Here is a 15,948-nt window from a genome sequence, read left to right as displayed (position 1 = left end):
AGTGACAAAGGGAGTACAGAAAGGAGGGCAATTTGGTTATTACTATGCATGGTAAAACAGCGCGGAAAAAACACGAGGACGGAACAAACACAACACGAGCGCTGACTTTCAAAGTCAGCGCTCGTGTTGTCGTGTTTGTTCCGTCCTCGTGTTTTTTCCGCGCTGTTTTACCATGGACAAAGGGAGTCCTAACCTCGAAAGATGGATGTCCAAATACTGTTTTCTTTGCAATGAGAATTGCCGGCAAGAGAGGAGAAATGGTCTATTCAACTTCTCCGCATGAGGTACAAAGGTTTGTTGTAGCGAACCCGTATCTGCATAAGTACAAGTTGAGATGCGGGATTCTGCATCGCAAAAGCGTCATGGACGCTTTACACAGCCTTGACGTACACAATCGGAAATTCCATGGCAACATTAAATGTGGAAAATCCACGGTATTCAGCAACGGATCACCGAAGCTGGCTGATATATGTTGGAACCGCTGGAAACGGGAGGTCTCCAACAGAATGAGGTGAGGTACCGGATAGATAACAGGGGCACTGAGAGCTGACATTGCCAATAAATCAGCCACCTCGTTTAAATAGCTACCCGAATGACCAGGTACCCAGACAAAGCGGACCGCCCTTACTGTGCGGGGATCAAAAAACCTAAGGGAACGCTTCAATAGAGAGGTAGCGGAAGTTTGGAGAGAGACAAAACTGAAAGGCAGTGTGCAATGATAAGTACCCGGGCTACATGCCTCGAAATTTTAAGAAGACCCGAACCAAGAGCCCAAACGCCTGCAAAGAATACAGGAGTATAATCAGGGATACGAACGGAATAGTTGAAAGCCAGATCCTGTGAATATAGCCCGATCGCCGCCTTCTCACAGCTCCCGGAAGCATCAGTGGAGAGAACAGTATGATGAGGAAAATTCTGTAAGTGTTGAGCAAGAAGTCCATTTAGGATATCTGCGGGCATGTGTTTTGCATGCGAGGGAAAAATATGGGCGTAATAGAAGACGGGATCAGCCTGCGTGTCGGTCACTCGTTGCAAGGAGGTCAGATCGACCTGAAGCGGGGCTAACAGGTTCTGCGTGAACCTAACTTGCGGAAGCTGATAACGTGGCCAATGCTTAGAGAAAAGGTGTGGGTGGGAGAGAAAAATGGGAGTATTAACAGCGGGGGCAACAACGGCAACAACCTCCTCACCCTCCAGAAACTACGGCTCGTGAGCGAGAAAGTCGCCAGGATAACGACGCGGAAATCAGGGATGCGAGAAGATACTCTGCATCTGGTGCAGGCTTTCGTCGTAAGCCGCGTCGTCTACGCAGCACCGTACCTCCGCCTCAAGAAGCGGGACGTCAAGAACCTCGACGTTATAATAAGAACAGCCTGCAAGAAAGCCCTGCGTCTGCTCCTTGCGACATCGACCGATTGGCACTTATGACTGGGTGCGCACAGCACGATAGACGAGCTGATAGAGGCACACTTCACGGCGCAGGTGATATGGATCTCCACTACTCGGACTGGCCGACAAGTCCTCAGGGATTTAAACACCAATTGCCCCCGACAGCTAGACACCAAAATCGACACACCAGCCTCATGGAGAGGACAATTCAAGGCAGCTCCGCTACGCAGGAATATGCACCGCGATTTTCACCAGTGAAGACGACAAGCACGAGCCGAAGCTATGAAAAGGAACTACGGCTGGCGCGAGGGCGTGTTCTATGTCGATGCTCGGTGTTGTGACTGTACTTCGGACCACGTGGGCCCGATCAAGCAGCTACCGTGAACATTCATCGAGGCCGACAACCCCGCGACGGCGGTGGGAAGTGGGATGCTTGGAATGCCCCTCCGAGCCTCAGCGGATTAGTGTAGCAGGAATTTCAAGGGCCATTGTCAGCAGTAACCCCAGCGAAATTCCTTGAGCGGATTAGTGTAGCAGGAATGCCGGAGGTATTGTCCGAGCGACCACAGCGGAGATGACCACTATAGCGGCGAAAGCCGGGGACGCGCCGGAGGTATTGTCCGAGCGACCACAGAGGAGGCGAAGTGCCGGCGCGGGTCACGCTGGCGGATAATTGAAGAATTCTGTGGCCCCGACTCGCGTTCTGGGCAATCGGCGGGGAAGCAAGTTCATTCACCTGCTGGAAGACTTCGGGAGATTCCTTTCCCGCAGGGCTGGATGAGTCAGCATCTCCCCCTCTCATCGACCCAGCTGCGAGAGAGTGGAAAAACCCGCACCTGCCCAGCCGTGGGTGGTAACAAGAACGTCCCCTTCGGTCCATCCGATTGGACAGTGCTCGTCGACCATTATTCCCCAGCCAGGGATCTGGGGAAACCGAACGATATTTAACTCGGCCGTGAGTGTGGCCGAAAGAAGCCTGCTAGCTCCAGTCGACTACGGTTGACGAAGTCGTTCCCCTTCCACTGAGAGCCATTCTCAGTCCCGCTCTATGTAAATAATGTAAATAATCATGTAACCATGTAAATACAGTTTTTTCCTTCACTTCCCCTACTCCCCGTCTCCGGCCCACGTTTCCTTCCTCCTTCGGCAATGCGGCGGTGATCCTGTACCCGATGCCTGGTGGGACACGCTATTAGTACGGCAAAACATATCATCGGGTCCCGAGCAGGTAATGACGGCCGTAGCGGTAGTGCACCAAAATAAAACAATGAACGGACTAGTATTGGCTAGCCAGGACATACTGGCTGCGGAAGAAGTGGCGATTGCTCTAGTTGCAACACACACAAGCTTGGAATACATTCTTACAGATTCACAGACAGCGTATCGCAATTACCTCAGGGGCAGGGTCGCACCGCTAGCAGCTAAGATTTTCCAAGATAGCTACACCCGTGGCTATCAACCCACACACAAACACTTAATATAGGTACCAGGTCACCAGGGCATCCCAGGGAACGAGAGCGCACACGCCTCAGCCCGGGCAATTCTCCCCCGGGCACCCATTACGGATGCCGTGGGACCCCCTACCCCACTACTAACTTACACCGACATACTTCAGCACTCAAGATTATCCCGTCGGGTCTACCCTCCGCCGGCTAAGACACTAGACATAAGGGAGGAACAACACCTCCGAAAGCTACAGACGAACGCTTACAACAACCCACGAAGACTACACGCGATAGAACCTTAATCATTTGACTCACAATGCAAATTCTGCGGGGAGGAGGTGGATCTGTACCATACGGTATGGGCCTGCCAACGAAATAAGGTGGTCACTGTTAATAGCCAGCCAACGCAGGAGGGGTGCGAGGCACCTCTGACCAGCTCGGACGAAACGAGTCAAATGCAACTCATCGAAGGAGCCTTCACAGCAGCCTACGCCAATGGGGTTCCGGACTGAGAGCTCCAACCGCAGCTACAACCTCTTAAACTATTTCATTAAATTAAATCCACCGCCACCCTTCCCTTACAGGGCGGCTCAGGTGTTCAGCGAGATATGTGACACAGATACTGCGCCATTTCTATTCCTCAAAAACGAATTTATGCAACCTTTTTTGCTGGTGCACACTACCGCCACTTACCTCAGCTGGTTTCGAGAAAAAGAAAGGCGCAAAATCGCCTCAGTTTGTTGCTGGACGCAATAGCCTACAGCAGCTTGATTGATGTGTATACTTACCCAGTGAGCCGGTTACACTTGCTGCCCAGAGATCAAACAAACCCGGAGAAGCACCGTTGAAACTCTGGGAGAGCGGCTAGAAGTGCTTGCACACTAGAAAGGAAAAGCGAGAGGGTTGCTGTTCTTCCTCCCTATGGTGCATTTCTATGCATTGTTAGAAAAAAAAATAGGCAGCGGCTTCGCTCTGGTTAAGCCTGGATATACAAGCGAAAAGCTTCAGTTATGCGTGGTTTGACATCATGGCTCTCGCAGTTCGAGCACAGTGCACTGGGAGCACCACGATAAGGGTGGAGGCGTACGGCCGTCCACACACTGCCTGTACGCAGGCGGAGGAGGAAACGGAAATCGGCGCGGTTAAAACTGCGCGCAGGAATGCGGGGAAGAGGGTTGCCGGCTGTGACGCGGGCAACGCGACTGTGACGAAACGTCAAACGGTGGGCGAGGAGGCGAAGCGCGCAGTTGTAGCGCCAGCGAGGAGGCGACGCACATGCTGAGTAGCGCGCGGCTGCGCCGAAAGTTCATGCGCCGGAGTCGACGGCGGCGACGGCTGTGGCAGAGGCGAGGAGCGGCCACCTGCGCGGCGCAAGACGTCACTCGGTTTCACGCATGCGCATAACTCACCAGTACAGATCACGCGAAGCTCGGCTCTGACACCCGTAGTGAAGCTTTTCGCTTCAAAAGGGAATGGAAATTGGTTTTGAGGAAAGGTATGCGCAGTAACTCGTTCACTTCTCAGTGGACACCTCAACCGCACTGTAAGGAAAGAGATGAAGGTGGGAGTGAAAGAGAAAGAAGAACGCGCTAGGTTCGACAGCGCTGCACCTGATGTTCGATGATGATGAAATAACTTTATTTGCACCCCTCAAGAAATCAGACAGCGAGGAAGACGACCCTTGACCGCCGTCACCTTCCTTCCCTGAAACGACCCTTGACCGCCGTCACCTTCCTTCCCTTTCAGGAGCCTGGGATCCCTTGGGATTCAGCGGTGCCGATCGAAAGATGGATGACTTTCTTTTGGTATTTTTTCTGGCTGAACATTGTGGACATGGGGATTTCAGACACACCTGACGAGTTCATCGAGGCTACCAGAGTAGTGCAACAGCAACGACTCCTACGGAGCCGATTGGGGCAATTCAGCTTCGAACCTCAAACGAGGCTCAAACACTCGCCGAATATCCGAACAGACATAAGGAACAAAATCAGAATCCCAGCACTCCCACGGAGCATGCAACCGGTACACCAGGAGGCTAGACGATAATACAGAGCGAACGTGGTAAAAAAAAAAAACGAGCCAACAGACAGCACGTGGTTTGAACGGACGCCGCGAAATACGACCGCAGAACGGGTTTCGTAGCCCTTGCAGTCAGGGAATGCGGGGACCGAGTCTCGTGCTGCAGTATCCGGCAGAGGAACGCAACAGCGCCTGACCAGGTAGCCATTGCGCTTGCCCTAACTCAACAGAATGTCAGGATGCCTAAACCGATTCCAAACCAGCTATCCGAAACTACAACGCAGGCAGAGTATCTGCCAAAGCTGTCAAAATTCTGGCTTCCGGGCCGGCACCGGAAGAGATTCTGGGCTCCGGCCCACGAATGCCTGCAAGGAAACGAGATTGCGCACACATCGGCCTGAGGACTCACAGACCGGGAAGTGCGGGCTCGTCGAGCAGAGAGCCCCTTCAGACGGATGAGGAGCCGAACACGTACCAAGGTATTCTTAGTCATTACAGATTAGGAATACAGTCACTATGCCGCCGCGGTGGCTCAGTAGTTGCGGCACTCGCCTGCTGACATGAAAAACGAGGGTTCGAACCCGGCCGTGGCAGTCGAATTGCGATGGAGGCGAAAATCTAGAGGCCCGAATACTCTGCGTTGTCGATGCACGTTCGAGAACCACAGGTGGTCGAAATTTCCGGAGCCTTTCACTAAGGCGTCTCTCATAGCCTGATTCGCTTTGGGACGTTAAACTTCATAAACGAAACTGAACCGAAGACAGACACTACATCGAGGAACCAAAGACCTTGACAAAAATTGCCTGTCGTTTAGCTGCGGTTAAACCTGGAGTGCGCTTCCGGAGTCCGCCGTCATATGTGAGACAGTTACTGCATCGTTTCCTCTCCCGAAAACGAAGCAACAAAAGACGAAGCAGCAAGGGAGCACGTAGCCTTGAAGTCGACGAAGAAAATCTCGAGAGAACGTGCGGCGTTCTGTCTTGTCCACGCGCCATCGTTGGACGATTGGAACCGACCGCCTGCGGCCATCATCTTACCGCAAGTATTTCTCGAAAAAGAGCTGAGTGTGGTGTGTTCGATGTGTTATTTATGTATGCCGCAACACTGACTGACAGGAGGATGGAGCCAAGTCTGTAGGGCAATTCTGCCGCTCGTAGGAGCACCTGTACCGTCGTGGGCTTCCGTCTGGCCGGCACAGTGAGTATTGAAATTTCCTTATGCCAAGCTCAGTTTCGTGCCCTAGTGTCCACTGATCGGTGCAATGCAGGAGAGAGACAAAACTTACAGCTGCGTACCTGAACGCTACGACGAGTGAAGAGTTTGCTGGTTCGCGAAGTGATTGTTGCTGTGATGGCGTCGCGTGTGCTGGTACGGCCATCTGAAAGGTTACAACGGGTCCTCTGTGGTTTGAGAGACGTGTGGCGCCGAACTCGAGGACGTCTAGGTTTACCGCAATTACAGGCAGCCTCCTGACTGCATCTGACATCCGCTTGACCCATTACACTTTCGTGATGAATTTTAATGGCATAACGGCATTTTTGTATAGGTCAAAGAGCGCCGTGGCACAATGTATTTTCTGTTACATAATGTTGGCTCCTAGACCCATTTTTCAAGGATTTCGCCCCTGCGAACTCGAGCACCAGATTAGGGGCAGGTTCTTCTCGTTGTACCACCGGTGCGTATCCTGCGGTCCCGGGGATCGAACCACGCATCCTCCACATGCCTGTACGTTTGTAGCTATTGTCTTCGCATGCATGCCAGCCACGATGGCTCAGTGGTTAACGCGTCCGGACGCTGAGCCAGAGACCACCGTTGGAGAGTCTGCTATGACGGAGGTAGCGAGCGCCGGGGAGAATTAGGAATTTATCGCTACAATGTGGGATTTATTGTGTCCCAGTCATGCCGCTGCGTCCATGTACCCCGTGCTGGCGGAGATGGCAAGTCGCTTGCGTATGTAGGAAATTATTGCTTTGCGACTGCCCGTGTGGACATCTTTGAACATATGCTTCGGTATCGGAGCTATTTTGATTTTATTTCTTTGCAGTTTCTCTAGGGAAGATTGAGCATCTGGGGCTCGTATGACCGCCGTCCTGCCTACACATCTGAGAAGGGCGTGGCCGGCTTGTGCTTGTTGAACACGGACTTTCTCACGTGAGCATTGCTTCCTGGAGTTTGGAGTATGTGGTGAAACGGCCAAGTGCGTAAAGTTTTTATGTTGAGGTGCTGGGCGGAAGATTAAGCGCCGTTTTATATGCCCCCCATATTATGGTGTCAAGCTGTTGTTCTTTCTGCTTCGTGGTCTTGTGAATAGGAAGTCCGTGCGTTATTCTGCTGAGGACTAACGCTTTAACTAATCGCATGATGTCCTCTTCTCGAATGCCCTGGCAATGTCCGTTTATACGACAATTCAAGCGGGTTGTTTGAGTAGTGGTAGTTTTAAGGGTTCGAATGATGTGGGTAGTCTTGAGGTTGCTCTGGATGCAAGTCCAAATATCCGGTTAAGCTCCACTTCCTGTACGGGCTGCCCTTCTTTCGTAAGGTTGATCGGGCCCGATGATTTGCATCGGGGATTATGAGCCCGTATAACTTTGGACTTCTCTGTGCAGCAGTGAAGAGCGTTTTAGAGGGAAAATCTTCCATTACTTGTGCTGCTTCCTTTACCGTGGTTTCTTTGTTGTCTAAGGAGCCCTTATTGGTACATATCGTTATATCAGCATACAACGTTTATCCGATATTGGGGAGCGATTGGAGTTGCAGAGCGAGCCGGAGCATCGCGATGTTGAAGAGCAGGGGTGACATGGTAGAGCCCTGCGGCGTGCCTTTGTGCGGCATTTATCGAGCCTCGGAGCGTTTGGCTTATGGCTATCGTCGCTGTGCGCCCTGTGAGGAATGCTCGTACGTAGGAAAAGACCTTTTCGCCACAGTTAAGGTCGATGATGCCTTGAAGGATTGTTTCGTGCGAGATGTTATCAAAGGCACATTTTAGATCGAGGGCCAAAATGAGGTGTTCGTGACCTTTGGGTGTTGGTGACCTTGCAAAAAAAGAAAACCACGTCTGGAAAAAAACACGTGTGCTAGCCACGAGTTCAGACATAATTAGCAGAGAAATAATTGAGGCTTTTCTTATAGCTAATTGTAGCGGAGGTTGCGTCAGTACGCCTCCAGTACTGCCATCGGCCAGGGAGATGGCTTTTCTTCGAGGACAGCTCATGCCGCTGACTCAAAATGAGGATCTTACTCATGCTCCTTGATGGTTTGCCTTTTCCTTTATGTGTCCCATTTTGTACATTGAAATTCAGTTGATAGTTGCGCTTCGTCCAGTCCTGTACCGTCTTGTTCTTTTCATACTTAGCGCATTTCTACTACACATCCAAAAATGGGGAACCTGCACAGGTGGTGCGAGTCGTCATTGGGAAGTTTGCGATGTTGGTTGTTGAACTACTTGCGTGGGTGGTTGCTGGGGTTGCTTTTCTTGGCGCTGAAGGCACTGTGTGAGGTCCTCTACAAAGTTGTTTTCATGTTCAGGCTGGGATTGGGTAGGGCTAGAATGTAAGCGTTGGGAGGAGTCCAAAAGTTGGCCAGCTCACATGATGTTAATTTTGGGGGGTGGCGTCGGCGATGGTTTCTTCTTTTGCTTCTTGTTCTTCTTGAGGGCGTTAGTGAGAGCCTGTATTATGCTCCTCCTGACAGTTGCGGCCTTTCGAGCGGGACCAGGATCGAGACCTTGACCTGGATGGAGAGGAGCTGTCCTGGTACGAGCTGAACCATCGAAGGCGGTGGTTCGGTTGCCCGTTTTTCCTACCGAGGCGTGGCGGTTTTCTGCACGGCCGTCTGTTTCTCTTCCCCTGTTACTTGGACGTGGTGTTCGGTGAGTCCGGTCAGAGTCGTTTTCGGCATTCTCGTGCTCTAATGACGTGACCAATTCTCCGCAGGCCGCACATATCGGGGAGCAGGTGTGCGGTTCTTGCAGGTCGCGGACGCCACAAATGTGACTTTGATGTTGGGCGTTGGGCATACGTCCGAGCGATGGCAGAGGCTATGGCACACCTGGCGGACTTGAAGCATGAGTTTGTAGGTATAACACGCCGTTTCGCCCGCTTAGTAATAAACCGCGCGATGGGGGGGGGGGGGGGGGAGATGAATATTATCACTGCAGTCTTCGCATTGCCGAGTATGCGGGCTTGCAGGATTTCTATATTCCTCATTGCGAACTCGCAGGTCGGCCATGTGTTCTTCGGATAGGGTGTTGGAGTCAATTCTGTGTATTGCCCCTCTGAAAACTCCGTCCACGGCTGTCACGTAGGTGTTCACCGGGTAGTTATGGCGGGCTAGCGTGATTTGGATGATTTTGCGCAATATCTCTGCAACCGCTTGGTCGGGGATGCTGAGAATAATGATGTTAGAGACTGGATGTGGGCGCACCCCGTACGTTATCTGCAATGGTACCGCCGCAGGCCTGGGACACCGCCCTGGACACTTGGTGGTTTGTGTAGTTCTTGACCTGGAGGCCCTTCTTGGGTGTGTTAAAGAACCCCAGTTGTTCTTAACTTCTCCGGAGCTGCACATCGTGTGTGGTAGGGGGCGTGTGCTTCCATGGATAGTTGAAGCCTGGCTAGGATTACGTATTCGAACAACACTCCTGCACATGACGTGAGCGAGATGGGTCGCAAGTTAGGCATGGCTGCTTTCCCGGTTTAAGTATAAAGGTGATGTCGGCATGGCGCCACTCTTGTGGTAGTGTGCCCTCCTGCCAGTGGTGTACGAAGTCAGTTCCTGTATTGACCTTTCATCGATGTTCTTTAGTAACCGGTACTGTACGCCGCCCGCTCCCGGTGTGGTGTTTCGTGCTCTCCGGTGGAGCTTGTGGAGTTTTAATTTGGGAAATAAATACGTTTCTACCGTTTAACCGCGCCTAACGTAATTTGAATTCGCCCGGGCCCCACCTCGCGATCGCTTGCGTTAGCCAGCGCACGCGGTGTTCTGACCACGGCGGGCCTTGCTCTGAGGGAACAAAGGAACGACATTCTGGCTGGCACAAACAGGCATTTATTACTACAACAATAACCCCGCTAATGAATCGAGGACGTACGACTCACAAGCACGGTTACGAACGAATGTTCGCCAATGCTAGGCCAGGGAAGATAGTCCACCACCGGACGGGCCGAGATTCGGGAGAACGTTCCTCCTCACGAGGCTTCGAATCACCGGCGGAGAGCGGGGCTTCGTGCCTGAACGTCATCGTGCGTCCAACTTCCCGAGCCGCGCTCGGGCGCAGCAATCACGCCATTTGTCGCGGTTGTGTCGTGGCGCCCTCCCATGTTAGTCAAGGTAAGTAACCATGCTATGGAGGGTGCATCGCGGGGAAGCCAACCACATGGGATTGGCGGGGGCAGGTCCCCACTTAGCTGCGCTCTGATTTCTTGATCGGTTATGTCATTGTCTAATCAGTAAGTTCCGCATGTGGATAATCTTTGTGGGCGGTGGGAGGCTATGGGGCCCTGAACTAAGGGCTGCACCTTCTGGGGCTATATAAACCATGACAACAAGGTTAACTAGGACACTTAGAATACTCACGTGCTCTGAATGCGAAATAATGTATGCGGGGTGTTCAACCGCGGCGGTGGCATACTACTATAGTGCAGTGGGCAGCGGAGCATGCCCGAATAGAAGTTGATGAAGACGATACCCAAATTCAGCGTGCTAGGCTCAACGTTTTTAGATTAGTTGGCTAGACTGACAGTTTCGCGCGCGGGGCCATCGAAGCTGATCTGTTCGCGCCGTTCGAATGGAAGACGACGATAGCCGAGCTTAGCTCGAGGCACAGGCATTTCAGCGCGCTGGGGTTGTGCTTCGGTAGTGGCGTAGTGCTCAAATGAAGTGTCCAGTAGGGCTGATCTGTTCTCTTCGGCATAGCTTCGAAGCAGACTTCGGAAGAAATTTTATTTTCCTTTCTTTTCGGATGTAAGCACTGTCCATGAAATCATGAGGTCACGTTGGGGTTTCGCTTCGTTTCACGTGGACGGTCGGCAAACGCCGGACTGATGGCGATATAATGCATTCGCATCAATAAGTCAACCAGACTCCGGAGCCCTCCAGTATTGCGCCTCTTTGTCATTTCCTCCTTCGCTCTTTCATCATTTTCCCTCAAAATAGTGATTTTTAGCGGCGCGATTGAAATGTCCACCTAGAGTGAGGTAGCTTCTGCGCCTTTTGACATTTCGCCTCGGCTGTATTCATGGTCCCCGACACCACTCCCGTACCACGTTACCGATGGCAGTTCTATGGTCACTGCGGCGGCCGCTACTGCCGCTAACTGTGATTTCGATGGTTATGAAAAAAACCGCTCATGGCCGCGCTAGACAGGAACCCTCGTCTTGGGCGTGCTCAGCTTGGGCGTGGTCCCTAGTGCTCAGCTCGGCTAGCGAACCAGAGTACCTTGGCTCGAATCTGGCCATGGCAGCCGCGTTTCGATGGCGGCGGAACGCTACCCGTGCGTTGTGTGGTGGCAGTGCCCATTAAAGAACACTAGGTGGTCAAAAATATTAAGGAGTCCTCCACTACGGCAGCTCTTTCTTTGTTGTGATGAATTTTATAGATTTGTTTCGCTACGTATATATACTATTCTCCATTTCGGTGTTTTCGTCATGATTACTGCTAAAATGCTAGCAATGAATTCCGAAAATCTGCGCTACTTTATATCGCATACTTATTTTTCATTGAGTTCATTAGATATATATTTATATCTTTTGTACCTGTGTGTTTGTCGTTAACAGATGTCAACTTGAAATTTGTAATCCCTTCTGTTGTGTTGTGTACTTTGTGCCAATTTTTACCGAAGCTTACTCTGCATTCTCTCAGCCCCTCTCTTTTCTAATGTACAGAGTACCTTGAGGGTAAATTAAATGAAGTGAAATTCATCCGTGCCCGTGCCACACTTCCTGCGACCTTCCTGACAGCGCAAAATTTGCAAAAATGCATGTATAACTATTGTGCAGTACTGTTCAGTTGTCAGTCCTACTCAGAACTTTTTAGTGTCTAGTCATTTGGTAGTTAAGTTGTAGGACGTCCACTTTCTGGTGTTCCATGTCTCGCGGAGGATTGTGTTGCTTTGAGGTACTATAACTGGGCCACACTGCAGTTATGTTACGTATCAGATAGTAGGAATAGCCAGAACTGGCAGAGATCACTACTGCGACTAACTTGCAGCTAATTACCATTTCTGCTTCCGGTCCCTGAAGTTTCAGCAAGATGGTTGTCTGCACTGATAGCGACTTCTTTGATAATATGGCGCTTGTGCTTTTAATGATCATACAAACCCATACAATCTTATGCGCGCAACGTGCTGCATAATGTAATTTGTTTCACAATGGTAGGCTTCGCAGTTTTATAATTAACTGTCTCGCTACCCGTTATTTCGTAGAGAGCATTGGAATTTCTCTTTCTCACTAAATTTTTTCAACCAGGTGACTGCCTAACAGAAGTTAAATGGACTGGCGGGGCTTGTAACCGGTAGAAAAATAACGTAAGCAGAGGCAGGAGAGAGTCCAATTTTGGAGAATAGAGAGCTCAGTCTAGGATATTTGCTGCCATACGGCGGGCAGCGGTTTGCGCAGCGCAGGGCTAACTGGACATCGTTGAGAGAAGCTTTTGTCCTAGAATGGACGGAATGCTAATGATAATGGTGTGTGGTTGTGGCAGTGGTAGCGGTAAGAGTGTGATACCACCATTCTTACGTTTGGCTGAATTAATATTTAAACAGGTCGCTCATTGTGCAAGTATCAATTTTGGGCATCCACCTAACATATTCAGCTGCAATAAAGCCGCAGGCACGTCAAAGGTTGTCAGAAAGGCGTGAGCGTCTGTGAAAACCATCGAAAAAGTAGAGTTTACTCACTCCTGTCTGCTAAGAGAGCTGAAGCAACCTTTCGCCCGCTAATTGACTTCCAAGGTCCGGATAAATTTTATTAACCTTGTACTGCAGTAATAATAATCATAGCTTCCAACGTCTATTCGGCCGAACACTCGCGTTTAATTCTTCTGCTATGCCACGTGCTATCAAGTGTTGGAATGGCCTTCCGGATTGCATTGCTACCATACGTGACCCACTAATGTTCAAAAACGAATTGGCCACCTTCATGCATTCCATGATATAGTACATAAATTGTGTTCGTATGTGTAGTCAAATCCATGCAGTGCCGCCATTCGTTTGCTGTTTTTTCTTCTGTATCAATATAATACGGTTTTCTTCAAGTACGTTGTAATAATTGTTTGCAGTCCAATGTATTTAATATTCTTTACTTTTATTCTTTCCACTTTGTACCATCTTTTGTCTGCTAAATATTGTAACCCCTCCCCTCACACAATGTTCCAAGTGAGGAACCTGAGAGGTATTTGTATAAATAAATAAATAAACAAGTATGCTGTAAGAAATGACATCTAAGTCGACCGCATGTTACATCTTTTGCGTTTGTATTCCAGGGTGCTGCTCCTAATGAGCCATGGACAGAAGTGAACAGAGAGCACTGCCGAACCAGAACCGTGCCGCGGACGCTTCTTGTGAGCACGCAGCATTGGTGAACCGGAACTGTACTGAGTACGCCTCGTGCGGACAGGGTGCATCATCGGTATACCAGTACTCGACCGGGAATGACTCATCTGGGCAGGCAGAATCTCCCAACCACAACTGTGCCGAGGACGCCTCTTCTGGAGAAGTAGCAGCGCCGAACAAAAACTCTGCCGGGGGCACTTTTTGTGAGCAGGCCACTTCAGTCAACCAGAACTGTGCCGATAATGACTCGTCTGCACAGGTAGCACTGCTATACCAGAACTCTGCAGTGGAAGCCTCGCGTGGACAGGCAGCATCGATAATGCAAAACTGTGCCGGAGATGAGGCGTGCGGACAGGCTACATCGCCGATGCAGAACACTACCCAGGGCGATTCCTTCGCTTTCTGGCGCCATATTCCACCCCCACCGCTCTGGTTCCTGCCCAGGTTCCAGCCGAATTCCTACTATGGTGGTTTTCCATGGCCACCATACAACCCCTATCAACAGTACTGGAGTGGTAACTACAATGGTTGGGCTGGAGCCTATTATGGTTGCCCTTCACCGTATGCACCCAAAGCCACGTCAAATTTTGAGTATCATTCTACAGTCGTGCAAGAAAGGCCTTCATATCAAGAACCTACCAGCCTTGTGAGTGGGAGCCAGGATGCACCACCGATGGATATCTCACCTTGTGTTAGTCCTGTGAGCGCTGATAATATAGGCCATGCATCAACGCAGACTGAAGCAGAAGCATCCTCACTGAGAGGCACTACATACTCGAAAAGGAGAAACGAATCCCTCAACCCGCGTAATGCGCAAAAAGTTGACCCCCGCTTAGAAAGACGCGGGCCTTGCAAGAGAAAAATGCCAGCTCATGCCAAAGGTGAAGGAAGTGCTGATTTGGCGGAACAGTGTTCGTCTGAAGTGAGATTAAGGTCAGAGAAAGTGCCTCATGAAATCTCCCATGTCTCCGGAACGACGAAAACAGAAGTTGAGAGAATACGTCAGGGACAGACTGCCGCTACCGAATCGACGTCTGTACCACCTTGCCGACCTGCGGGTGCTAGTTTTCAGAAAACTAGCGAGTGTCGCCAAACAGGGCTTGCTGGGTACACGAAGCAAACAGCAAAGCCCATTGCCAGATTCGATCCAGTCACCAACGATGCCAGGTCCGCAAGTAGTACCTTTGTGAAAAAGCAAAGGTCAAGGACCCTTGTTGAGATTGACTGTCTGGCCGCAGGTGATACCCTGAGTTCAGGACAAGACCGCCGCCAAGAGCGACCGCCAGCATCTGAAAAGGCGAACATGTCAAGAGACACCCGGGCTGAAAAGGCCTCATTCATATCGCGGCCACACCAATTTGTTGAACACCGCAGCAAAGCAAAGGGAGCTAAGGGAGTTAGAGCAAAGGCAGCAGCAGCAAAGGGTGCTAGGGATGCTTGTGCTGGAGGGGTTCGTGCTGCTGGTGATGCTGCCAAAGGCCGTAAGCTGTCGGGGTCATACTCACCACATCCGGGAGTGGACATTTTTACTGGAAGCGCAGTTGACGTTGAAACGGGCCTATTCTCGGGCAGCCGTGTGGAACATTTGGACGAACCGCTGATGCTTTCTTCGGAACTTGAGAAGCTCGATGAAGGCTGGCTGTGGTGCTTTGAGTGACGCTGGGCTGAAGGTAATGCCTTTTTTTTTCCTCTCATCAAAAACGTTCAGGCACCTGTGTACCTGCTCATTATCAGTGTTTATATTCTGTGTTCAACATGTGTGCTGTTACAAATGAAGTTGGGTCGCGAAGCTAAAGGTCAGTATTCGAGCTCGATGTCTTGTTGATAAAGATAGGTTTTGGTCAAATGTTTAGGGAAATCCCCCAAGGTGGAGCAGATTTGCAATAAGGGAGTAATTACTCATTGACGTCCACCCAAGCGCAGCCATACGGCTACAAAGGAAAGCCATACAGCTTTCTCAGAAACTTCGCAGTTAAATAAAAATTCGTCCTGGTCCTGGGTTCAAAACCCGGGACCACCGCTTCACCGGAGCAGTCGCTCTACCAAATTCAGCTAACCGGGACGTCAAGCTTATGGTAGGGCTTTCCTTTGTAGCCGTATGACTGCGCTTGGGTGGGCGTCAATTACTCCCTTATTACAAATCTACTCCACCTTGGGGGATTTCCCTAAACATTTGACCAACACTGTTGCCACTTCGGGTTATTGATCAATTCGCTCTCGCCCTACCATAAGCTTGCCGTCCCGGTTAGCTCATTTGGTAGAGCGACTGCTGCGGCGAAGCGGTGGTCCCGGGTTCGAACCCCGGACCAGGACGAAATTTTCTTTAACTGCGAAGTTTCTGAGAAAACTGTATAGCTTTCCTTTGTAGCCGTATGGCTGCGCTTGGGTGGATGTCAATGAGTAATTACTCCCTTATTACACAGGTAAGTTTTGTGAGCCGTGCATAGATACTATTTAAGCGCATCGAGGAAGCGTCACATTGAGGAAGTTTGACATTCCGCACTGTATATCAGAGTTTAGCAGTGTTGAATTTTCTACCAACTCTAT

The 15,948-nt window shown here is 50.6% G+C and overlaps 1 protein-coding gene across 1 annotated transcript; it reads left to right on the top strand.

The window, feature by feature from the left end:
- The first annotated feature begins 13,351 nt into the window (after positions 1–13,351).
- Positions 13,352–15,058, top strand: LOC149359766 (uncharacterized). The gene has a single exon (XM_089567742.1). The coding sequence runs from the start codon at positions 13,352–13,354 to the stop codon at positions 15,056–15,058; it is 1,707 nt and encodes a 568-aa protein (XP_089423868.1).
- The last annotated feature ends 890 nt before the right edge of the window (positions 15,059–15,948 follow it).

Source organism: Amblyomma mixtum, chromosome 2 (genome assembly GCF_055824585.1).
Source record: "Amblyomma mixtum isolate Tamu chromosome 2, ASM5582458v1, whole genome shotgun sequence".
In the NCBI taxonomy this organism is placed as follows: Eukaryota; Metazoa; Arthropoda; class Arachnida; order Ixodida; family Ixodidae; genus Amblyomma; species Amblyomma mixtum.
Note: the sequence above shows the minus strand (reverse complement) of the source record. Positions and strands in the feature narration are given on the sequence as shown.